The 26,486-nt window shown below is 35.7% G+C and overlaps 1 protein-coding gene and 1 pseudogene across 1 annotated transcript in view; both read right to left on the bottom strand.

Moving 5' to 3' along the window:
• Positions 1 to 26,486, bottom strand: part of PIK3C2G (phosphatidylinositol-4-phosphate 3-kinase catalytic subunit type 2 gamma) — a 333,489-nt gene that overhangs the window by 244,902 nt on the left and 62,101 nt on the right. The window contains exons 9-12 of the mRNA XM_078450059.2: positions 22,418 to 22,451; positions 17,131 to 17,326; positions 14,539 to 14,661; positions 7,743 to 7,874 (exon numbers count right to left, since the gene is read on the bottom strand). Coding sequence (XP_078306185.2) covers positions 7,743 to 7,874; positions 14,539 to 14,661; positions 17,131 to 17,326; positions 22,418 to 22,451 — 485 coding nt within the window. The remainder of the gene's footprint in view (positions 1 to 7,742; positions 7,875 to 14,538; positions 14,662 to 17,130; positions 17,327 to 22,417; positions 22,452 to 26,486) is intronic.
• LOC132695190 (serine/threonine-protein phosphatase PGAM5, mitochondrial pseudogene) lies at positions 19,019 to 21,702 on the bottom strand (annotated as a pseudogene).

Raw genomic sequence — 26,486 nt, 5'->3', positions numbered from 1 at the left:
AAATGTTGGAAATAATCAACAAAACTAAAAGGCAACATTTGGAATGGGAGAAGATATTGGCACATGATATATCTGATAAAGAGTATCCAAAATCTATAAAGAACTTATCAAATTCCTCATCCAAAAAACAAATAATCCAGTTAAGAAATGGGCAGAAGACATAGACAGTGTTCCGAAGAAGACATATAGATGGCTAAGAGATACATTAAAAGATGCTCAACATCACTCATCATCAGGGAAAAACAAATCAAAACTACAATGACTTATCACCTCACATCTGTCAGAATGGCTAAAATTAACAGCATAGGAAACAACATGTTGGCAAGGATGCCAACCCTGGGGAACCCTCTTATACTGTTGATGGAAATGCAAACTGGTGCAGCCGCTGTGGAAAACAGCATGGAAGTTCCTCATGAAGTTAAAAATCGAACTACCTTATGATCCAGCAATTGCATTACTAGCTATTTACCCAAGGAATACAAAAATACTGATTTGAAGGGATACATGCACCTCTATGTTTATAGCAGCAATATCAACAATAGCCAAATTATAAAAAGAGTCCAAATGTCCATCGACTAAATGGACATAAAAGAAGTGACATATATATATACACACATACATATGGAATATATCTGAGCCATAAAAAATATGAAATCTTGCCATTTGCAACAATGTGGGTGGAGCTAGTGAATATTATGCTAACTGAAATAGGTAAGTCAGAGAAAGACAAATACTATACGATTTCACTCATATGTGGGATTTAAGAAACGAAACAAATGAACATGGTGGGAAAAGAGAGGCAAACCATAAAACAGACTCTTAACTATACAGAAACTGAGGGTTGCGGGAGGAGAGGTGGGCAGGCCAATGGGTTAAATGAGTGATGGGTATTAAGGAGGGCACTTTGAGATGAGCACTGGGTGTTGTATGTAAGTGATGAATCACTAAATTCTACTCCTGAAAGTAATATTACACTGTAATTTAACTAACTAGAATTTAAATAAAAAGTTGAAACTAAAAAGAAAAAAATGAAAAACTATATAATTTCATTTTTCCCTTTACACAAACTATGCAAAATATGAAGGAAATCCAACAACTAAAGCTTTCTTTAAACTTTAGCTTTCTGAGTCCTGCTTTTTTATTTTCCATGTCTAAAGATATTATTAGAAAGTGTCTGTCTAAGGGAGTATAATTTGTAAACATTACTAGACAGATATTTTTATATGACCCAAGACTATTCTAGGATGAATTTTGAATTTTCTTTATCCCTTTGTTCCATCCCTCCCTCAGCTGGAGAAAGAAACTTGTTTTTTTGGTAGAATAATGAAGAGGGGATGGTATTAGCAACCTAAAAGTCAGCTTAATGCTATAATTATTTGAAAATTATTAATATCACTTTTCATTATAGAGTATATAACCTTCCCCCAAATTTTCTGAAGCATCCATCTGCCTAGAAAGAGTTCTGGATTAGCTTCAGGCAGAATGCAAGAGGAAGGAGCATGTCTAACACCAAACCTGGAGGGCACAGATGTTAATGTTTTCCATAGCATTTATAGAAAATATTCTGTCCATGCTTAAGGGTTAACAGGAATGGGGAAAGAGGATGTGGCGTATTGGGTGGAGATTGCCACCACTTTCTAGCAATTTGAGATTATGGGAAGCAGAAGACGGAGAAAGAGGAAGTAGAATGAGTATGGCTGACCTAGGTGTCCCAATTTCCCCTCTTCTGCCTTTGCAAGGCAGATGTGGAGGAATGTTAGATGAATGAGCACAGCAAAATGTTGAAGACAGAGCGTGCTCCTCTAACACTCTGTGTTTCAAATCCTGGAGGAAAACCACATCTTGAGCCACTCCTGTACCTACTTGTGTTATGATTAAACTTTGGGCCCCATGGTAAGGACACAGAAGAAGTTCCTGAGTTTAACTTTATTGGGCCTTCTTTGTTTTTTGTATAGAAGGGATGAGATGCAGTAACAGCTAAAAATATCTAGGTGAAGAGTCCCCAAAAAGGGGTCATGTGGTGGGGATAAAGTGTGTTTGTAATAATGGCACCTGACTGAACTATTCAAGCTGGGGTCAACTGGGAACTCTATGGTACCTAAGAGAGACCAAGTAATTCAGGGACTGCTAGTAAACCCTAGCCAAGCTAGAAGAGCCACAATCATGAGCTATACTAGCTGTAACAAGCAGTCACCAGCTTAAAATGTGCATTTGATTTGGATATCAAAAGTCACCAAGACAAAGAATCTGTTCCCTTCTGATCCCGTGTATCCGGACACCCTATTAGAAAGAGAATGAGGGTGTCAGGAAGCTGTCTGAGTGACTGAATGTTTTATCCAAATGAGACTGTTTATTTCTAAAATAACTATTTAAATTACTGAATTGACTAATATTTTGTCATTGTTGTAAAGTTTTTTCTCATTAGTTACAGGGTGGGAACTCATGAGGAAAAGTGTGATTTATTAATTGCATTTTTCTTCACATTTAAGTTGTACAGTGAATTATACTTATGACCTTACTATATTTATATGTCCTGGGTATACCTCACTTTGCAAATATAACTGATCTAAGCTGAATCCTACAGTGGATGAAGGGACTCAAGAATAACTGTTACTATCTGTCATTATTCTCCTTGGATGAAGTCTGGATTAACAGCTGCCATGGCCTTAACCCTGAGGCATATTGTGCAGAATGAAGTCAGAACACTTAATTCAAGTATGTGCATGAAGAGACATCAAGCAATAGAGAGCATAGTGAGAATAAACTTCTAGCTGTCCAAGTGAGGCTAATATAACACATACTTCAAGGAAATTCATGGGGGAAAGGATGTTTGGCACCATTCTTTGAGCTCTCTTGTGTTTGATATTAGCTAATTCACTTTCTGATAATAGATTACATATAATATCTTTTGAGGTATTGCAAACATGGCAAATAAATTCCCATAGACTTCTGTAAATAGAAAATATGAGGATGATGAAGACCATTAGTGGAATTAAAATGCGAAGAGAATGCATCTAAGAGTGATGGTGGTCTCATAAAGAAAAGAAAATGGAAACATTTAATACCCAGGCCAGGGGGGACCACAGTCGTTTTTATAGTACTACTGTTAAAAGGTTTATAAGTCAATTAAAATTAAGCATACAAAAAAAACATTATGAAGATAGAAGATGGGAAACAGCTTATTTTGAGAAAAGAACACCAGAGGTTATCAAGACATCTGCACCCTATCTTCATTAACTAGCTTGAAATAGCTTAACTTCTTTGAACTTCTTTGATAAAATCTGTGGTTTTTCAAAGTAGTTTTTCCCCCCTGTGGTTTGATGGTTGGAGGTGGACTTTAGAAAGGTGGTGAGGAGATGGCAACTAGGTTGGATTCCAGGATTTTAAATTTCCCCTCTCACTCCTCACCCAACAACACATACATGGACTGGTCATCACTCTTATACTCTGAGGTTTTGAATAAGATGCCATTAGAAAAAGGGCCACAAAATGGAGAGTGTGATGCTAAGTGAAATAAGCCATACAGAGAAAGACAGATACCATATGGTTTCACTCTTATGTGGATCCTGAGAAACATAACAGAAACCCATGGGGGAGGGGAAGGAAAAAAAAAAAAAAAAAAAAAAAAGAGGTTAGAGTGGGAGAGAGCCAAAGCATAAGAGACTGTTAAAAACTGAGAACAAACTGAGGGTTGATGGGGGGTGGGAGGGAGGGCAGGGTGGGTGATGGGTATTGAGGAGGGCACCTTTTGGGATGAGCACTGGGTGTTGTATGGAAACCAATTTGACAGTAAATTTCATATATTAAAAAATAAAAAAAAATAAAAAAAATAAAAAAAAAATAAAAAAAAAGAAAAAGGGCCACAGTGCTAAATATAACATTTCAAAATATTTTTTTCTGGAATACCCTTAAGGATATGTTTTATTTCAAAATTGTATAAATTTTTATGCTTAGAAAAACCAACCCCAAATCCATGGCACTGGGAGAACAGATGGGCTGGTTTACCCTCTCTGTGTCCCTGTTTCCTCTAGCTGTGAAATCAAAGGTTGAAATAAAATAATTATTGTCACTTTTAGCTATAGGATTCTATGTACATCCATGGCCTGGCATTCTGGAACCAAGAATAGAAAAAACTCCAGATCTGAGCAGCCAGCCTGTTCATAGGATCTGATGTTATAAAACTCTTTGGGATTCTGCCAATCCTGGGTCTAATAGGTTTCATGTCCCAAAGCAGACCACAGGCAAAGCTGAGGCAGGAGCTTCTTGTATGTTGGTGAGAATGTCACAGTGCATTCATGGAGCAAGGTGTGACACCTAAGGGCAGGAAGGGAGGCAGTTTAAGGTAGTAAAACCTGTGAAGAGAAGTCAGCCCTGCCTTCTTGTTCTTGTTCAATTCTTAAGTAGACTGGTGACCTATAAAAAGCCCCTTAACCTTCCTTTATCATAGAGATCTTCATCTGTAAACGAGGTATTTGGACTATTTGAACACTGAGGGCCTCTCTTGGACGGGAAGAACAGACAATAGGGAATTCTTATCCACAACTTTTTTTATATTTGATTTTGAGGATATATCTGAAATGATAAGACACAGTGGGGTCAGAGTTGTCTACTCAAGCAAAAATCTAAGGAAATCAAGTTGTTTTGAAATTAAGATTTATTTTGGCTCTCTTTCGAAAATCGAAAAAATATCCTAATTTTTCTGGGCTTTAATACACCTGAAAAGCTTTGAGAACTGATGCCTGAGCCCCAGTGCAGACCAATTAAATCAGAATATTTGGGAGCACTTGGTTTTTGGATTTATTTTAAAATCTCCCCGGGAGATTCTATTGTTCAATCAGTGTGGAGGATTTCTGTGTTGAAGGAGTTGACCACAATTTAGAAATGCTAAGTAACTACCACAAATTTGTTTTGAATTTAAGTAGGGAAGGTAGCTCACAGAAATTGTTGAGGTGAGAAAAACACTTTCTTATTGCAGTGTGGAAGCATTGTGAATATAAATGTAATGGAAGTTCTGTCTGCAAAAGAAAGGACTATAAAACTTCTGTGGACAAAATTTTACCTTTGTACTTTGGTTATTTTTTATAGACCTGAAGGTGAATTTGTGTGCTTCAAAATGTTAAAATTTATTTTTATTTGTAGACAGTCCTGATGCAGCCATAACTGATATATCTGAGTTAAATCACCATGGGTTCTTTTGAAAACCACTTCTGGAAACCACAAAGAGGCAGGAAGCTTTTAATTCTGCATATTTTCAGATTGTGGGTAGGTTGGAAAAAATAAAGATATAAGTGCTCAATACAACTCCACATGGCTAGCTATGGGCAATTCAAACTGTAATAAGTGACAGATTCAATATGAAATGTTTATGGGCCGGGGTCATTCTGTGAAAGAAAATGAAATTAAGTGGCCTATTTGCTGTACTCTGGAAATATGTGCGTCGAATAAATTGGGTTAGAATCTCTGTCACTCAGAGCAATGAACACAGTGGGAGTCATCACATTTCCCCAATTGCCCCACATGATGGATTGTTGATGTCTTGAAAAGATCTGGATTTCTTCAAATTGTTTAGCATAGAAGAGAAGCAGATTTTCTGATTTTCATGAGAAATGATCTTTCAGAAATTTATTTACAAATGCTTATCAAAGCGCTCTTTGAAGTAAGTTTTGTTTTCTGATGTGATGTCTCATCATCCACAATTTCAACACTTTCCCTTAGGAAAACACCACCAAGTATCAGTCCCAGATGGGATTTGTTAAAGATGAGCATTTACAAAAAATGTTTACTAATAATAAGTGATATATGACAAAACAACACGGAGGCAGTAATTTACTATCATAACCATATAGAAAAAAAGCCTTGAATATTAGTTTGAAAGACATATATTCCAAACTTCTTATATATTTAATATTTATTGATTGTTATGTGCAAAGTAGTGTATTAGATGATGGACGGGAATAAAATGGACTGAATTTTTTTTCAGTGAATAGCTAGAAATATTACTCTACAAATATGCTGGATGTTACAAATTCAGCAGTTGAAACTTTAAAGAAACTCACTCAAGAGAAGGAAGGGCACTTGCATAGCTGCTTCTAGTGCGAAAGTAATGAAAGTTCTTAGCCCACAATCAGATTTTTGAAATATTTGCTAGTAGCAGTAGGTATTCCTTTTAGGGCTAAACCATTTCTTTATTTTTTTTAAGATTTTATTTTTATTTTTAAGTAATCTCTACATTCAATGTGGGGTTCGAACCTATAAACCAGAGATGGAGAGCTGTATGCTCCACTGACTGAGCCAGCCAGACGCCCTAGGGCTAAACTATTTCTTATAGTCTTTGGAAATGTTATTTCTTTTTAAATCTCCTATAGAGTTTGATTTTTTCCAGTTCAATCTAGTAAACAAACCTCTACTGATTTCCTATTTTTAAGAGGTACCATATTGGGTGATAGATACTATAAAGATAAATACATTACTTGTCCTCAAGAAACATATTTGTGGGGACGCCTGGGTGGCTTAGTCAGTTGAGCATTAGACTCTTGATTTTGATTCAGATCATGATCTCACGGTTGTGATATGGAGCCTCATGTCAGGCTCCAAGCCCAGGGTAGAGATTCTCTCCTTCTCCCTCTGCCCTTACCCCATGTGCATGGGTGCAAACTTATTCTCTCTCTCTCTGAGAAAAAAAAAAAAGAGAGAGAGAGAGAGAGAAAAGAAAAGAAAAAAAATAAAAGAAACATATTTGTGGAAATGGACTCTTGCATGAAAATAAATAAGAGAGCAACACACACACACCAGATCAGAATTAATCCAACGAAGATGATCTTAAAGATTTATCATGGTTGCTTTGATGATAAATTATTATAATGACAAAATTTGGGAACAAAAAAACTGATGAACAATTTCCTTAGCATTTTATATTATTTATATTATATTATATTATATTATATTATATTATATTATATTATTATTATAATATTTATATTATATTATTACTATATATACATTATATGTATATATATATGAACATTATAACAATATTAAAAAAGCAATATACATTCTAGGCTTTTAAAGATATTGTATTTTATAAGTCAATTCTAAAGCAAGTCCTGCCACGTGAAAACTGACTAAGCTCATTTATTTGAAATATTTTTTCCTTAATAGCATAGAAAACCATGTAATTGACTTTGTCAAACATTCTAAGTATTAATTGCTCCAAATCCTTATAGTTAAGTCAACGTTAATTTTGCAATGACCAGTTCTGATAGAATATCTAAACTCATAGTTGGCTTATTTTTCTGAAAAATTTGCCCTAAACCTATCAAATATTTTTGTCTTGGCAATAAAGGATCAGCAAACCAGTTACATTGTATAATTTTACTTCAGCCAGAATTCCATGACTCACATTGTTTCTAAGTGACGGTATTGATCTAAGTCATTTTGAATAACTAATTTCAGAGAAACTGGCTGGTCAGAGAAGGAAAAGCAATTTAGATTGGTCATGCCAATACTTTTTTTATTATACATGACCCAGTTGACAAGTTGAGCATGAGGCTTGTTTCTAAATCCATTTTTATAGTTTTGCTTTTCAGTTCCACTTTTAATAGTCATGACTTATATTGATCTACCTCAATTTTAGAATAAAATGTCTTCTTGATTTTCTCATTATGCCATATATTGCAAAATGTTCATTTCTAAGGGGGGTTTATTGAGATGAGAGCTTTATTTATCACAAATGATATACTTACTCTTTTGGAAACAATGGAAGACAAGTCCAGGCCAGTAAATTGGCATTATTGGTTGTACAGATAATTCCAAACAATCTTATAGTGAGCATGGATTCCCTTGGAAGTGACTTTATTTCAAGAGGAAAATTGATCCTAAAAATAAAAGAAAGAAGTAGATTACCCAGTTACAAAGATTTTTCATAGATATTTCCTTGTAATATAATGGTGTGTGATAAAATTAACTATTTGAATTGAGGGATCCTTTTGAACTTTTGTGTTTGATCTTATAAAAATGGAAATATAGCAGAAACACATAAAATAATGTGAGATTGGTTATTCAATAAATGTGGATTGCTTTAATTATAATTTTGAGATGCAATCTTATTTTCAAAAATTACAATGCCAAGCATTTACTCTTTGTAAACACAGACTAATACTGTTTTAGGGAAAGGGGGGAGGGAGGAAATAACTTGAAACAAGTCTTAAAGCATAAATTTGCTATAATCATATTGAGATTTGGAAAAGAATATTCCAGGAAGAGAAAAGTACAAAAACAAGGTCATCTATGCATGGAAAGATTAAGTGTAGCTGAGAAACGCTGAGTGGCTCATTGTGGCTAGAACAAGCGATGTGGTCAAGTTGGTTGGGGAAGTTATACAGAATATAATTGAGAAGGTAGATAGTTGCCTGAATGCCTAAGAACTCCATATGCCAGGCAAGGGGATTTGAGCTTTTTCCTCATGGCAAAAGAGAATATTTGAAAAAGACAGCTAAAAATATACAGAATTGCTCACAATTTTCAATGTGAACCATTCTGGGTAATGATGAAATCCCAGGCATTTGGGGGATGATTGCTAAAATGTAATGGACATACCAATTTCTGGTTAGGTCAAAGGGAAGGAACTTCAAATACAGACGCTGGATGGATTGCATATTTTGGGCAAAAAAGGGGGACAAGTGTAAAGACAGGATTGTTAATGGTGAGAAAAACTTGGATTCAGACACTGAATCCATCAATATATAAAAGAGAATGTCTAGAAGGTTACATATGATACTATAAAGACTGAAAGGAGTGCACCTGGGTGGTGTAAGTGTTTAAGAAGAAGAAGCTTTGACAGAAAGTTGAGAGTATGATCTGAAGTCTCTAATGGTGGGCAGGGAGAGGGGTACCTTTCTTTCTTTTCTGGAATCATCTTGATTCCATAGAAATGATCAGGTTCTACTATAAGAATCTCAAGAGAAGTATGGCATTTAGGAAAGATCTATTTATGAGATGAGGAAATGAAAAATATAGTTTTCAAATGGCTTAGATGGGGCAATGTGTTTACTAGAAGATGAGAATGCTAGGAAGATATGGAAAAACTAAAACAGGTTAGCAGATAGGGGAAGATCATGGCAACTGATTCCCCAAGGAATGGGAAAAGAAAGAGAAAAGTGACAGAGAAAATGGGACACTTGTACTGTAAGATATCTGATGGTATTAGGTATGAGGAATATGAAAAAAATTCACATTCCTTGTGATTCCCAGTTGAATTTTGACATCAATTTCTTAAGCAGTAGGTAATTGTTAAAATACTGATGATGACCAAAGCCAATGTTCAATCGGAAAGTGCTGACTGAGGCTGGCCCAGTTGAGACCTCAGGTAATATTGAGCATTTTCTCACACTAGGATTTGGCTGTCTAATCTGGATGCTAAGGAGAAGTCCTTACTCAAGATGTCAAATAACACATTTGTGACCCCCTTTTGTGAGTGGCTGGGCAGTATTCAGTCTAAGAAGAAATGAGGAGTTAATTCAGCCCAGTGACCATACTGGTTTTGAGAAGGTACACATCCATCTTCCCAACACGCTATTCCTAGTGATAAAGAGTCCCAGATCCAGGGTGTAATAAAGCAGCTAATAATAAGGAAGACAGAAGGGGTATTATAGAGGTAAATTTAATAACTAATATTTGAGTGAGCATATTACTGGAATAGGAAAATGAAGAATTAAAGATGAATTCTAGACTGGTAGATTATGTTATAGTGGATAACTTCAACTGATACAGAAATATAAAAGAAACAGGAAATTGGGGTAAGGGTAAATACTATGTGCAGTTTAAGGTGTGATATAATTGAATTAATAACAACTCAGATTTCAATATGTAAGCTATGAGTGGAGAGAACAAGTCAGAAATTGGAATCTAGATATATCTGCATTCAAATATTGGCTCCATGACTAATAAGCCTCATTTTTCCTTATCCACAAAATGGATCAAACATTGTATAACACAGTAGGTGGCAATTGTTGGTTATATATCAGCAATACATTCATTATTCAACCAATAATGTAATAATTTATATTAGCCATTGTAGACAGATGAAATTAATTCTAGTTAAAAGTAGGAAAGGTAAATAAAGGAAAGACTATGGTGAATAAAATCTATTTTTCAAGATTAGCAAAGTTTAGATTATTAAAAAATTAATTTGTTTCACATTTATATATTTAAAAATCTTTATTTTCTTTCATATTCTTTTATACCCAAAATATCCACCTAAGATATTGTGGACATACTTCTCAGCTTAAAAGAAGCTCTGAAACTCAACATAAAATGTTGATGACCCTATGGAATGCACAGTAATTTCTTGAATGTGCTCTCTTTTACTTGTAATTGATTTTCTATTCAGTTTTCATATTTCTGTGCTAGAATGGAAGATATAATAATTTCACTTTATTCCTCACATAATCTGGAGTGTTCTTTTTCTCATTGAGTCTGGCTTCCTCATGTATAACTTCACTTGTTAGTGAGCTTTCATATCAAGAATGACAAAAATTCAATCAGTTACAGTGGATAGTTACTGTCAATTTCCATTTTGTCATTTTTATTAATAAAAATAAATTCTTCTAGGGTAAGAATACATGCTCTCTAAATAGTTATTTATTCATTTCTTGCATACATATGGATCTTTAAAGCCAGAATAATCTCATACTCACTAAGAAATCTTTTTTTAACTTCTATATAGCTATTGAAAAATTAAAGGAGTGAACTTTTATACAAAAAAGTTAGAAAAATACTTTACGAGACAATTCAACAAGTAAAGTTGGATTGCTTCTTTTTATGCAAGTAGCTGGCATAGATTTAACCATATATTTGCCTACTCTACTGTTGAAAAATGAATAAGCACTAAAATTTTTCTGAAATACTTTTTTCTTCCATATGAGATAGTTTTCCTAAGATCAGAGTAAGTTTCTCTTGATAAAAATGGGAGATTTAATGAAGTAAGAATGTTTAGAACTCTCCTTTTAACACATATATAACAATAAACCATTGTAAGGACTTTGATTTTTGTCTGAATGAAACTGGGAGCCATTTCAGTATTTTTAAGGAGAAGAATAACATAGCCTGAATCACATTATTTTTAAATTTTTTTTATGTTTATTTATTTCTGAGACAGAGAGAGACAGAGCATGAGTGGGGGAGGGGCAGAGAGAGAGGGAGACACAGAATCAGAAGCATAGCCTGACTTACCTTTTAAAATAAGTCACTTTAGCCACTGTGTGAGAAGGACTATCGAGGTGCAAGAGAAGTAGGGAGACCATTATAAAACACTGGTAATTCAGGAGAGAGAGAAGGGGGGCCTATACCAATGAAAGTTATGAGAAGTAATAGTCTGGAAATTTTTTGAGGAGAGACCCTGTAGGATTTCCTGAGAGCAGGAGATTCAGGTTAAGGATGTGATCTGAACAACTGGAACTGAAAAGGATCATCCAAGGTGGCTACCCAAGGATAGAACAAGTTTGGAATGTAAGGTTTACAGTATTGATTCAGAAATGTTGAGTGTATAAATGTGGAGTTTGTGACTGATGCCTGGTTGGTGATATAACTTTTGGAGTTGTTGGCATATAGATGCATTTAAGGATATGTGATGGTAAAAGAAAACTAAAGGAGTAAGCTTAGACACAACAGAAAAGAGGTGTAAGTGCTAAGATCATGATCAGTCTGGGAAAAGAGGAAGATAGAGAAGTAATGTCCTGTGCAGGAGGAGGAAAGCAAAAAGAATATGGGAGCCAAGTGGAGAGCATATTTCAAGATGGAAGGTGAGAGCAACAGTGCCAAATACTCCTAAATAGAGGATGTAAGATGAAGACTGAGAAACCAACATTAGATTTAACTATGCAGGTCACTAGTGACTCTAATGGGCAATTTCAGTGAAACAGAGTGATGAAAGCCTAACTGGAGTATATTTTAGAGTAGAGGGGAAAAAATGAAAAAAGTGAATATACACAACTCTTTGGAAGGGTTTTGCTATAAAGCAGAGGAAAAACACAGGGTAGCTGCTGGTAAGAGAATGGAGCTTTTTTTAAATTTAAGATGCGAGGACTATCTATAGAATATAAATACTCTGCCAAGGATTTTATATGTTTTAAGAAATAGTATAGAAATCACAGTAAAAACATCAGCTTTGGAGTGAGAGTAGATCTGAGCACTAGTTCTGCCGTTTACTGGTTGTGGGAACTAGGAGAAGTTAATTATGCTTCATAACCCTCAAAACACTGATCTTTTAAAAAGGATGACAATACCTGTTTCATATTTTTGTTGTCAAGATGAGATAATATATTTTGGATATACTATGATGATTAAATATGTCAAATCTATGTCATACATTATTAAATAACAAATTTTCTGTCCTTAAGTGTACAGCCTAGTAATGGAATGTATAATCAATTATAGTATAATAGATACATGTTGAAATACATAAAGAATGCTACAAGCACCTAGAAAAATGGTAATTTTTAATTCCATTTTTAATAGAAATGAAATCAAATGAAAATAATTCTAGGTTGAGGTCACTAATTCTATTGGGGGAATCAAAAACTCACAGGAAAGATAGTACATATACAGCCTTGAAGGAACAGAAGAAAAATACATCAGTGTAGTTATTCCAACAACACTAATGATTTTCAATTTATTTGGGGTTTGGGAGGAGAATTTTTTAAATTGACTTTAGAATTACTAGGTGTTTTTCTTGAATTGTTTAAATGATAGCACATATCTATCAGCTGAAAATTAATCTGATTTTTTGAAATAGTTAGGAATAAGTTTTAATTAAGTCAGAAAAATAATTTTAGTCATTGAGCTAGTTAATAACATTTTTAAAGAATCACTTGTTACATGAAATTCATTTGCCTGTCCATAAACACTGAACTCTTACTCTATCTAATGCTGCTTGTGTTGCCAGGAACAGAATGGAAAATTTTAAAAATAGAATAAAATAAAATATCAAAAACAAAAGATCTTTTTTTCATTTGGCAAAGTCAAACAGAAATATAAGCAAACACATTCAATAAGAGTAGATTGAGGTTCACATCAACCAACAAAAGAAAAAGTGGCCAATTATTTCCAATGATGTAAAAAGAGTTTATAGGGAAGGTAAAAGAGTGTCTTGAAGGACAGGTGGGCAGTAAAGGCACTGTGCTCTTGATAGATGGAGGACCCCTAGCAGAGACATGATTTCTCAGTTTATAGTTAGGATAAATAGATCAGATGCAGAATGACTGGGTACAGGGGCAGGGAGTGGGGCTAACTCCAAAGATAAAGGTGCAGAGATAGGCAGGGGCCAAACCACTAGGAGCCTTGTATGTTGTGCTAAAGGATTTGTATTTTATCTTGTAAGAACTGGGGAGCCATTGAAGAATTGTATAAGCAGAATTCATTTTGTGCAATAGAAGAGGATTTTGTAATTAAAGAACAGGTCTTTGGTCAAAGGAATTAAGAACCTAACCAAAGAAAGGAAGATAAATGTTGTCATAGTCCTAGAGGAAGGAGGAATTGCTTTAGCATAGAAGGAACTATGGAGTATTTAAAAATTGAAGGCCAAATGTCATGTCTCCATTGATTGTAGTAACACTAAGATTGGGATAAATGGCACTATCTAACAACATCCTTGGAGTCCTAGAAATTTTGACGCATATTTCTCTGAGAAAAAGCACAATATTGGGGAGTCAAATCATCTCCCAAGCCAGATCTTGTGAAAAGGCTGAGGGATAGTGGGTTGGGTTTTTTTTTTTCTATTTGAGGTAGGAAAAAAATTGATTGTAAGGGCAGCATTGGAGACGCCAGAGAAATGACTGAAAGCTAGTGGAATAATGTCATAGGAACAGCAAGGAAAAGCAATCATGAAATAAAGCAGAAGTAATCATGAAACAGCCATAGCCAGGGCCTGAGTCTCCTGAGATTCTGAGTAAAGTAAGGACTTGAGGAGGAGGGAGGGGATACAAGGGAGCAGGAAGGCATGGATTGTGTCAAGATGGTGCTTTTTTCTTCACGTTTTAACAAGTCTCCATTAAATGAGAAAGTAGGTGCCAGTCTCCCAAAACTAGATGGTAGTTTACACAAGGCATAATTATTATCAAAAAACGTGATTGTTTAAATACATTTATAATTGGCTCTCATGGGAAAATGGAGATTACATATGTTATTAGGTATTTTCTTTCTTCTTTGTTATATCTAGAATCTATTTCCCTCAGCCCCAAATAGAGGGTATCTCTTATATCCATAGTGTGTGAATGATTAATAATTCTGCTTTCTCCAATTTCCCTTTGTGATCAATTCGTTGATGTAAATTGGATACTTGTCTAGGTTTCTAAATGGATTTTTTTAACCTGTTGAATTGTGCACTCAGTTATCTACGAGAATGAGCATATTTATCACATCACTGAATCACATCAACTGGTAATATCTTTAAAAAATCACATCTTTCAGTTTAAAAAAAAGAGAAAAAAGAATCCCTGATCTTTATTAGATAAATGATCCTGCCAAAATAAAGATTAAACTTACATTTCATTCCAGTTGACCAAGAAAAAGAACAATTTTTTGACTGGAATATTTCTGTAGCTTCTCACTTGGCACAACTTCTTTCCAGCATATGTAAGCCAACAGGAAAAAGAAAATGTTTTATAGCTAAAAAAAAAATAAAATAAAAATTTAAAAAATTGATTCAATAAGCTGAAGACTATAAAGAAACCAGTTTTCTATATGGATCAATTATTTTTATAGTTAAAAGTCAAATGAAAAAGTTATATTTGCTTGTATAAAGTATACCTCAAAAATTACTTTAAAAATTCATGTTGGGTGACATCAGCAAGGTGGTACAACAAGAAGCCCTAGACCCTCCTTCCCTCATGGAAACACCAATTCAGCAATACATGGATGAATTCCCTTTGTGAGAAATTTAGAAACAAGAGTGTCCTGCATTCCAGGCAAGTGCAAACCAGTCACATAGAAATCAGTAGGAAAATTTGTGGCACTGCTTTTCCAGAACTCCTCCCCTAGTAGAGTGTAGTGTGATCAGGAGGAAACCTAACTCCCAGCTTCTCCCTGGGGTGGGAAAGAGAAAACTGGAACATATGTCCAGCATTCAGACTTTCTAGGGGGCTATCCAAGGAACTAGTTTCTGTCCTGCCTAAATCTAAATGCCTAAACCAAATCTAATTTGAACTAGCACAAATTCACTTGCCCCTGTCTTTTCTCCCTCTTCACTGGAAAATGAAGAGGAGAACATCCAAACTTCTGGCTTCTTCCTAGGGAGAAAAAGAGTCGGAGTGTGAGTCCAATGTTTCAGTGTTTTGGGTGGTGGCCTGAGAGACTGGTTTCTGTCTTACCTAACTCATAGCACAGATGGGACCTGGCAGGGAGCAGCTGAGAACCAAAAAGAGCTGGGGAGCTTACAGCTGCACTGGCAAACTTGTAGTACCACAAACAGACACTAGGGAGAACAAAAAATATGAGTTTCTTAAGAAAGAAGCAAAATGTCTCTAATTTTTGAACAATCAATGTATAAAACAAATCAAATGGGAAATTAGAAAAAATACTGATACAAATGAAAATGAACACACTATACTAAAATTTATGGGATGCAGCAAAAGCAGTACTAAGAGAGAAGTTTATAGCAGTAAATACTTACATGAAAAGAAGAAATATCAAAAATAAACAACCTAACTTTATATGTAAGGAACTGGAAAAAGAGGAACAAACTAAGTCCAAAGTTAAAAGAAGGAAGAAAATAATAAAGATTAGAGCAGAAATAAAGCAGAGAATAGAAAAATAATGGAAAAAAAAAACAAACAAAACTGTCACACCATATGTAAATGCAGGCTCTGTGCATATAGTGTTATCAGTATTTATCTGGCTAGTTCTTCCATGTTAGTTAAAATTGATAAGTATTTGCTAATGGTTAAAAAATGTAAGAAATTTATTTTATTATATTTATTATATTATACATCAGACCTTTAAATTTTCAAAAAATTGAGAAAAGGCATAAAAGAATCATCCCATGGATTTAAAGAAATATGTGTATGTGTAGATAGGTAATGTTTTTTACATACAAAAGCCAATTTTTCTTTCTAATTAACTTTATAAATATGTGTACAGTTCAGTTATTTTCAAAAATACAGATAGCATTTTCTTTTGTCTATTTATTGGAAAGGTTTCAGCTTTTCTTTGAGTTGCTAAATGCAGTGGGTACAATAAATCCATTTATAAGTTACTATTCTTTTATCAACTTTAATTGATTTAATACACATTCTACTATAGATTTAATCCATAAGGCATTTAAAATAATGATTATAAGGGTGCCTGGTTGAGCATCGGACTCTTGGTTTTGTCTGGGGCCATGATCTCGCAGTTCATGGGTTCAAGCCCTGCATCCAGCTTTGCGTTGACAGCACTCAGCCTTCTTGAGATTCTCTGTCTCCCTCTCTTTCTGCACTCCCCCTTCCCCCCAATTCTCTCTCTCTCTTTCTCTCTCTCTCAAAAATAAATAAATAAGCATTTAAAATAAAATAATGATCATAATATGAATCTAATCATGTTATTAAAGAAAATACTACATAGTAGAGCCAACCTAAAATCTAGCAATGTTCCAGGCATAATTGTGGTTAATTTCCAATGTAACTCAAATTACTCTTGGCTAATTCCCACTTTATCAAGGTACTAATTTCACAAAACATTTACCACTCACAACTTGATGGGTATCAGAGTGATTTTTTTTTTCTATTAAGTACTTCTCCCTGTGTGTGCTATCCCTCTGTTCTGTTAATTAGCATTGGTCTTTTAAACTCAAACATTAAAAAAAAATTAGGGCAATTACATAAAGTAGGTTGAGAATTTTCTGTTTCTATAATGATATACTGACAATATGCAGCTATTTTTAATATGGAGAATGGGAGAAGACTTGAGGGAAAAGGAATGCACATTTGGTAATGAAGTTTTTAAAAATGGTTTTAAGAATTAAGATAAATTTACACTGGTTACATTTCAAAATCTTATAAAATATTCGCTCCTGCAAATAAGAACAAGACAAATTATACTATAATTAGAAGCCATGTAAATATTAACTAAAAGTTTTGTGAAAAACTCACCACCACTCACCTGTGCACCCAAGTCTCTGGAATGTTGTGAACTGCATACACTGTGAAGCTCAGGTGGGAATGGAGTCCAGGATTTACATAGGAAATGTCATCAGGTATATTTAGAGGCTGGAAATCTGCATAAAAGCTGCGGCAATAGACACTGATTAGCTGGTAGATGGCCCTGGAGAGTTCAGTTGTCACTTTCTCTATCAAGCCTAAGGTGGGGGAGAGGGGGGGAAGGATAGAAATCAGGTCATCTGTGAAGGGCCATACTCATTATAAGCCATCAATTACAGCTTTGAAATTTCTTATGATAACTTTTAAATAAAATTTAATTAAAATGACCATCTACCAACTGACACCATTTAGCCATCTGTACCTCTCTATGCAGCCTGAATTAGTTGATAGTTGTGTAGATAATCAATAAGCTTTCACATCTTCAGTTGCAAAAATCTTGGAATCATGGCCTTTTATCATAGATCAGAGTTTTGGATTATTAATTTGGCATTCTTTAATTTGAAATATTTTTTATTCTAGTTTATGATTGTTAAGAATTAGCTTTCAGACAAGGAACATGTTTTCTACATGGCTTAGAAGTACTTCAAACAAATACTATCTAAAAATTAATCATAATAAATTTGACTATGCTATTATGTTTACCATTAACTGAACACTAATCATATACATTGTGCTATTGTAAAAGGAGAACAGTAAAAGTACCTGGCTGAGATCTGAAATAAGCTTGAAATGAAAGATTTATGATGCTTACTAAATCTCTTCAAAATTGAAGACTTAAGTTTTACTATTAGTTGTTTAAACGGAGTTTATTGATTATTCCTAAAAGTGACTTGTCACGAAGGAAAAAAAATGAGAAAAAAAATGACTAAGTATAGGGGCTAATAGCTGTTAAGTGTGTACTAAATGAAGGCATGCCAATTTCATAGACCATATGGAAAGGGTCACCTAATCACGGAATTTAAGGTAAACTTTCCTGGATTTCTCTCTCCTAATAAACTCCCAATAAAATTCCTTCCTGAGAGGAAGGAAGTGGAAGAGACTGATGAAATGGACCAGGTAGTTCAGGTAGTGGACTTTGATCAAAATCAGGAAAGATAGCGTCATTATAATGGTGAAGTTTTTGAGGATGATGAACATTATCCTAGGGGTGGTGTTCAGTGTCAGACCTCTTCATGGGGCCACTAAATAACACCAACTACCGACATTTTGTATGCAGTAGTGAATGAGTGAAGGAATATACTTCACTCATTTGCAATTGTTTTTGTTTTAATACTCAACTATGATAGTGTTTCAAAAGTTAAATGAAGAATAAACTCTAATTTAAAAGCTCAAAAATTACCATCTTTTAACCCAAATCAAGAAAATCTTTAACAAATATTTAAGTGATAAAGGGTTTAGGAAATGAAAAGAATGTATGAAGGGAAGTAAGTTGTGAATGGAAGCTCTGGTGCCCTCCTCAGAGTCCCTCATGCGTGATGGGCTTTGCTGAAGGGGCCTCCAGGCAGGTGGCACAGCTACCTACGGTAATGGTCAAAGAGCTCCTCGGTGTGAATCTGCCAGGCTTCAGTCTCATCCCCGAAACAGGCCTCCTTAAATCCTATAAATTTATTCTGGTTGGACAGCTTAAGGCAGAAAACTATTGAAAAAGAAATCAGCCTAATCTGATCTGAATGTTATTCTTTCCCTTCCCGGGCCAGAAGAAAAGTACTGAAATGCCACACTTTAGATATTTCTACTTTTCGGCCACGTCGTCCTGGAGAAATGAAATGGAACTGCAGCTTAACTTGTGGAGGGAAGCCAGAGAGGGAATCTGTGTTCTTTGGTGACACCCACATCCAGCTGGGTACAGCACTGAGGAGAGCGGGGCCTCGAGGCCCTCCTCAGGAGTGTTAGATCTTATCAGGAGGCCTGAACCCTGTGTCCCTGAGGGCCCTGAGCGCTACTCTGCAACTAGACCAGACCACCAGCTGGATAATGCCGCGGTTGTTGAGGGAGAGGCGGTGCCAGCCTTCTGAAAGAACTCTGGCACCAGACACATCAGGTTGCAAAAGGTGGCATGGCAGATTTCAGAACCGTTCTGCTGCCTGGCATCAGCCAGGTGGATGCAATTTAGTAAGCCACTTCCCTTCCGGCTCTGTCTTCCTAATACCCTCAGTCTCGGGCTTCCAGTGCGACTTGGGCCGATTCAGCTCGTTCAGCTAGATATGGGCGCCTTCCCTCAGCAGGTCTGTGCTGACTTTGCAGACCCCTGGCACGTGTTTGCTGATGATGTCAGTGGTTTCTATCGCGTGGGTCATGGAGGAATGGTCGATTTTATTAAGTTTCAATCCCAAGTTTACAAGTCGGAACACCAGTCAGCCTAGCCTGTCTGCGACCTAGGAGAGTCGGTAGTGCAATCGGAAGAGGCGTCCACCCGGTACTGGGATTGCCTGATGATGAAGATGTGCCGCATGGCCTTGCCTTTGTAATGGTCCAGCCTGGGCATCAGTTCTCCTGCAGACTTCAGGCTCCTCTTCCGGATGTTGATCAGGGTCCGTGGGCCTTCCAGTACCTGGTGGGGGTCCCAGACACCCCTGCGGCACGTGGCCCCGCCCACTGTGGCGGCGGCTCCGCTAGGCTCTGGGCTTGCGCTGGGTGCTCCCAACTCCAGGGAGAAGGGCCTGGCGGCGGAGATCTGCCGCTGAGAAGTCACCGAGAGAACAGGTAAGCGCGTCCTTTGAAATTACGTTGTTAAAACGGGCAGTGATTTTGATTTGATTTGATGTGTGCCAAGTCAAGTCACATAGTACTGGTATTTATTCAAACGCATGCACTTCCTCGTCAAGTTGTTTCTGAAGCATAAATTGCTTGTAGTTTCTAGTTGTTTTGAAAAGAAAATAAAAGAGCCAGCTTTTTCCTCCATCAGTCTGCAGTGTTCCAATACCAGACAATTTGGTACTCAAAAATCATGCCACTTTCAGCAGGGAGCTTCTTTGAACCCCATCCTGTCCCTCAGAAGCTCTGTCCATAATTAAAACATTCTTTTCTTGCTCAACACATGCTATTATTCACTTGGTTATTCATAAGTTTGTACAAAATTTATAAGATGGCCACATTTTACTTAAAATGGTGCCCTTTGTTGAAATCAGTCTGAGGGAATGAGCAGCATGAAATAAGCCTTAATTAAAATTCTCAGAGAAATCAGCAGTAGCAGTTAATAAAACAGAAGAGTAAAGCAGCATAAAAATCGTTTTTAAAGAGGACTCAAATTCTTGAGGCCGACCAACAGGGATTCTCCTGAACAACAGGAGGCAGGGAACTATAAATTTATAGAAACATGTTACCCAGTCCCCACATTGTGCTGTTGGTACTCTGAATCAGGAAGTATAAACTTAATAATTCCCAACCTTGTGCAAATGAATACACATCTAAAATAAACCATAAAGTTGGGTCAGAGATCTTATCAATTCAAGCCCCAGCATGTATTTTGGGAAATCTTAATTATCTGGGTATTTACTCAAACTCTACTCTTGACTTTTTCTGCAGAAATACAGTTCTTGGTTATAATTTGCTTCTTTGAGGTAGTATAGAGATGTGTGCTTATGCATTATGCTTTACTTCCAGAACTCTGGATGAAGAGTCCATTTCACATATCATCAGAAATGTACTAGGGACTCAAGATAGTGGGGTTGGTGGTGAAATGTGGAGTAATAACATTTATCACACCTGATTTTACTCTGGGAATAGAGTTATAGTGTCATAAATTGAGAAATAGTGACAATATATATTTGATTAAAATTTATTAATTAGGGGCACTTGGGTTTCTCAGTCAGTTAAGCATTTGACTCTTGGTTTTGGCTCAGGTCATGATCTCATGGCTTGTGAGTTAAAGCCCCACGCAGGGCTCTGCACTGGCAGTGAAGAGCCTGCTTGGGATATTCTCTCTTTCTCTCTGTCTCTCTCTCTCTGTCCCTCCCTGCTCATGCACTCTCTCTGTCTCTTTCTTAAAGTAAATAAATAAACTTAAAGTTTAAAAAAATAAGATGCATTAATTAGAATCTGTGATGATTTAGCATTAAAAAGAAGTCTTTGTGAACATTCCTACACAGTTCTCTGGGATCTTATATCCCAAGCCCTTAGGACTATGGAATGAAGGGATTTTATTCCAACATTCCTAGAAGAAAGGAAGAGAGGGCCAATTCCATCTGACATAACCTCCAGCTTGTTCTCTCTTCATTGTATCACTTGGACTCTGTGTTAGTGATATTGTTAGGGAGCGTCCATCCTTTCCCTTCCTTAATGATGTTCTGGAGTTATGAATGCCTGGAACAGGGATTTTTGCGCCAGTACAGTTTGTTTGTGTGCGTGTTTGTTTTATCTCCATGCCCTCTGCCGTCCCATATTTCTCGGGGATGTGAAGGGGGGAGCTCTTCAAATGTAATTGAATGTCTTCTTTTGAGTGGTGGTAATTAGAGTAGAGAGGATATCCCTCCGCACATTACTTTCTCCTAAAAATGATTAAGGGAATGGAGGACAGGTTGGGGCTATCGTTTGTATGTGAATCTGTTTCCTTGAAGATACTCGCAGGGTTCATACGCCAAATACCACTTGCCTGTGCAAGCAAGAACAACTCTGACCACACCCTGCACATTAAGTAACTATCATGTCTGCTATGCATATTGGGGAATCAAAGAGTTTAATTCCCTAAGATCACAGAGTCAAAAAGTGGCAGAGTTGAAATTAACCAGATTCCAAAAGCCAGATCCTTTGCTCTATACCACACTATTGCATCTCCACTGTTTTCTGTAGAGGCAAAGTCCTCCTTTGGCTTGCAGTTTTATAGGCTCGGAGCCTCTGTGAACACTAATTATTCCAGGACCTAATCCTCCTACATATTATGTTAGATTGGTCTTTCAAATACTATTTTAATTTAAATTTGAAATTAGTGACTTTGAAGAAAGACATCTGCTATTTTTTAGACTCTTCTTACATCAAAATATAAGTAGCTAAATAAAATTTTATAGTTCTTGGAATGGTTATAAAAATATTTTCAGTATTCCTTTCTTTTTTATAGACCTCTTGACTTTTCCCATTTCTTAAAAATGTCAGGCTAAAAGTTTAGAGTGTTGATTTTTATTCACTTGCAGAATAATCATTTCCATCGGTAAAAACAGTTTAGCAAAACATTTATGCCTCAAAGAATGTTTGTGTGCGTGTGCTACCATAATATTTGGATAAAAAATTGAAAAGAATTAAATTATTTTTGTTTCTGTAACTGTTTCTTAAATGTGGGTACATGTATGTTTTACCTTTTGCTGAAGTCTCTGAATTTTGATGAAGATTCTGAAAAAGAAAAATAAGTGCAAAGACAGAATAGTTATTTAGAAAACAAATTCACAAAACAACCAAACTGATTATATGCAGATCTAAACACTGAAATTTCTCTTGCATCATAAAAAGACAAAATATTTATTGTTATCATGTATCAATGTTGCTTAATAAACAGAAGGAAGCTAAATTATAAAGTAAAAGGAAAGCATTCTGAATGTTTTACTAAACAATCTAGGTATTTTGACTGAAAAAAATTTAGAATAAATTCAGCCTGTTTAGTGTTTTTTTTAAAAAAAAATTTTTAATGTTTATTTATTTATTTTTGAGAGAGAGAGACAGAGCACGAGCAGGGGAGGAGCAGAGAGAGAGAGAGACACAGAATCCAAAACAGGCTTCAGGCTCTGAGCTGTCAGCACAGAGCCCAACGCGGGGCTTGAACTCACAAACCATGAGATCATGACCTGAGCCGAAGCCGGACGCTCAACCGACTGAGTCACTCAGGCACCCCAAGCCTGTTTAGTGTTATTAGAACAGTTCTATATATATTGGCTAAACTCAGTTCCTTCCCAGCAGTAAATAAGTTTTTGAAATAAGTGCATTTTAATTCTTTCTGTGTAGTATGTCCAGTTCTTATTATTAGCAGACGTTCACTTGCGAGCTTTGCACTGCTATGCAAAGAGGGCTGGATGGAAGTGGGCAAAATCAAGGGCACCTGGGTGGCTCAGTTGGTTAAGCGTCAGACTTTGTCTCAGGTCATGATCTCACGGTTCATGGGTTTGAGCCCCCTCTCCTGGGATTCTCTCCCCCTCTCTTTCTCTGCCCCTCCCCTGCTCATGCTCTCTCTTTCTCAAAATAAATAAATAAACTTAAAAAAAAATCAAGTGGGCAGAATCATACAGATTTATGGTATAGTTTCATTTCTTTTTTTTTTTTTAACGTTTATTTATTTTTGAGACAGAGAGAGCCAGAGCATGAACGGGGGAGGGTCAGAGAGAGAGGGAGACACAGAATCCAAAACAGGCTCCAGGCTCTGAGCGGTCAGCACAGAGCCTGACGCGGGGCTCGAACTAACAGACCGTGAGATCATGACCTGAGCCGAAGTCGGACGCTCAACGACTGAGCCACCCAGGCGCCCCTCATTTCTTTATTTTTAGGAGATTTAAAGAAACTGACAGTAAAACACTTGTGACCATATTCTAAATAAAACAGTACTATCTGAAATTATATTTTTTGTCATTTTAGTTCATATTCATTAGTATGGTTTTATTATTTATTTGCTTGTTTGTTTATTTGTGTTTCTATTTGTTGGAGACCTAGAATTACTTTAGTGGTTTAGGATTCACTGGTTATAACTTCATTATCATGAAAACTGTATATAGCGATACACAGTTTCACAAAACTGAGGTTTCAGTCTGAAAGCAAACATAATTTTCTAATATGTCAAATCCATTTTAATTGGTGCTACATTTTTAAAAATTTTGCTTTAAGTTTGTTTTTAAAGCCCAGTTTCTCAAACAAAGGATAATCGTGGTGTTTTTGGGGTTTTTTGTAATCAAGAACTTGCTACAATATTCCTTTTGAAAGAAAACACTTGTATCATGTTTAAAATTTAATTAAATTTATATATAGCTTTTTCACTTAAAAGCATTGTTCACGTGAACCTTTTCAGAAGCATTTCTCTTAAGTATAATATTTCATCTGAGTGTAGTTTACACCACTAGGCTTAATAATTGCACATAAGATCTTCACCTCACCCATGTGGATGAGACCATTAAAGATGTTAGCCTGACTTAACTAGAATTCAATTTATTTCAGAAATATAAACTTGTATTTTAAAATCACCATGACATCCACCTACAGCACAATGTGTAAGACCATATTTTTCTCTTTGTGTTTCATTTATTGTATGAACATGTAATGGAAATATATTATGTGAGATTCTGGAATAGAATTTTGAAGGATGGAAAATTGTTTCCAGTGCTGAATAAGACTATAAACTGCATTTGTGATATAATTCATCATCTTGCCAAAACTTACATTTAATAAATACCTCATTACTTCTCTGTATGGCAGGAAATAGTCTCTTGCAAGTTGACCAAAAAAGGCAGCCAAGGGAAAGGAAAGCTTTTCAAATTTGAGTTTGTTGGCAGAAGATTCATTTTTCTCAGTATTTTTTTAATCTTAGGTTCATGGTGGTTAGACAGACTGAGGTACTTTGGCATTGTTAACTGCAGTTGGTTACTGCACAAATTCTGAAAATATGTACTTACTGTTTGTGCTAGCATTCTTATATATAGGTGGGCTCTTCGATTAAGATGGAAAAAGAGGTGAACATGTTTGAATGAAGGTGATGTAGAATAAGTGAACTTTTAAAGTGTGCTCAGAATAAGTAGAATCTGTTTATTTTATTTTTATTTATTTATTTTTAAAGTAGGTTCCATGCCCAGGATGGAGCCGAGCTCAGGGCTTGAACTCACGACCTTGAGATCGAGACCTGAGCTGAGATCGAGTTGGATGCTTAACTGAGCCACCCAGGCACCCCTAGAATCTGTTTACTAAGGGTTTTAAACTGTCTGTTTTTCCCATTGACATATATGAAATAAAACTGGTAATTGTCAACTGTTTATTTCTATGTGTGAGTAATCACATATAAGTTAGTGCTCATAAGTATATAAGATAGGTGAAATGTGATTATGAGCTTTTCATAAGAATTATAATTGTTCAGTTTTCCTAGGATTCACTTTCTCTTTGAAGGATTCTTTTGGCTTCAGCTATATTGAAAATTTGACATTTCTGAGAAAATTGCCATTTTTGTTCTTTTAGGGAGTTTTCAAAAATGAATGTTTTAAGATAAAGCTTTTGTATCTTGTAATATTTTTAACGGCATTTGAAGTGCCTTATCCTAAAATGAGATTTTCCTCATTCTTTGATCAGTTATTTGTTTGTATTGATTCACTGAGAGCCGAACATAAACATTGAAGCACAACCAAGTGGTCTTAGCAGATGGAAAGACATGTGTTCACATTCATGCATGTGGTCTCCTCTGGCAAAGGTTCACATTTGTCATGATGTTGGCTATAATCAATAGTCGTGAGAAAATGACCTACATGGTGCTTGTGTGAATTAAAACCTTCATGTCGGCTATATGGGGAGGAATCTCAAAAAGTACCACCAGCACCATTACTACTACCTTCAGTAATAATAATGACTTATGCAAGAAACACTATCATTTGGACCTTTATTAACATTATTTGTAACACAGGAACCCTGTAGATTCTGCTGTTTGTTTGTTTGTTTCTTTGTTTGTTTATTTATGCAGTGAGGAAAGCTGAAATGCAGAGATATGAATTAATTTTCCGAAGGATGTTCAGCTAAAAACTGGTAGATATTGAGTTCAAATCATATTTGCATGACCCTAAGCTCTTTGTATTTTATTGCCAGCTCTAGGTGCTTGTAATGTCTCCCAAATGTGATACTCTAAGAGAAATTAGTTGCTTATTGAAAGTTAACTCTCACTACCTTGTTATCTCAGAAAGGATATCCTTGAAATGTCCTTCTTAGCATCATATAATTCTTAAGTTTTTGAGTTTATCAAAATATTTATTTTCACAACATACTGATGATAGGCTTTTGGCGACTATGTGGAATCTTCCCACTCTAACACAGAATAGAAAAATATGACCAGATTAAATATGATCACTTCAAATTTTTTACCTTGTTGTCTTTTCTGAAGACCATGGATATTAATATGTACATACAAAAACAGCTTTGGAGACTATATAGGTACTTCATTGTCTTCTATTGGAAGGTGTAAGAGTAGATATTTTCCCATTAAGAAAAATGTAAGGAAATGAACACATATTAATTTCAGACATCGAATTTTGATATTTATTGATTATATTGTTTAAATTTTGACTTCTTCATGCTTTGTAATTTTAGCTTTTAATGAATGTTTATCTGGAAAATCTTTTGATAGGATGATTCCACTGCTCCTGAGTCATCACTGTCCCTATATGTAATGCAAACAAGGTATTCAAATTTCTATAT

Source organism: Panthera onca, chromosome B4, assembly GCF_046562875.1.
Source record: "Panthera onca isolate mPanOnc1 chromosome B4, mPanOnc1 haplotype 2, whole genome shotgun sequence".
NCBI lineage: Eukaryota > Metazoa > Chordata > Mammalia > Carnivora > Felidae > Panthera > Panthera onca.
Note: the sequence above shows the minus strand (reverse complement) of the source record. Positions and strands in the feature narration are given on the sequence as shown.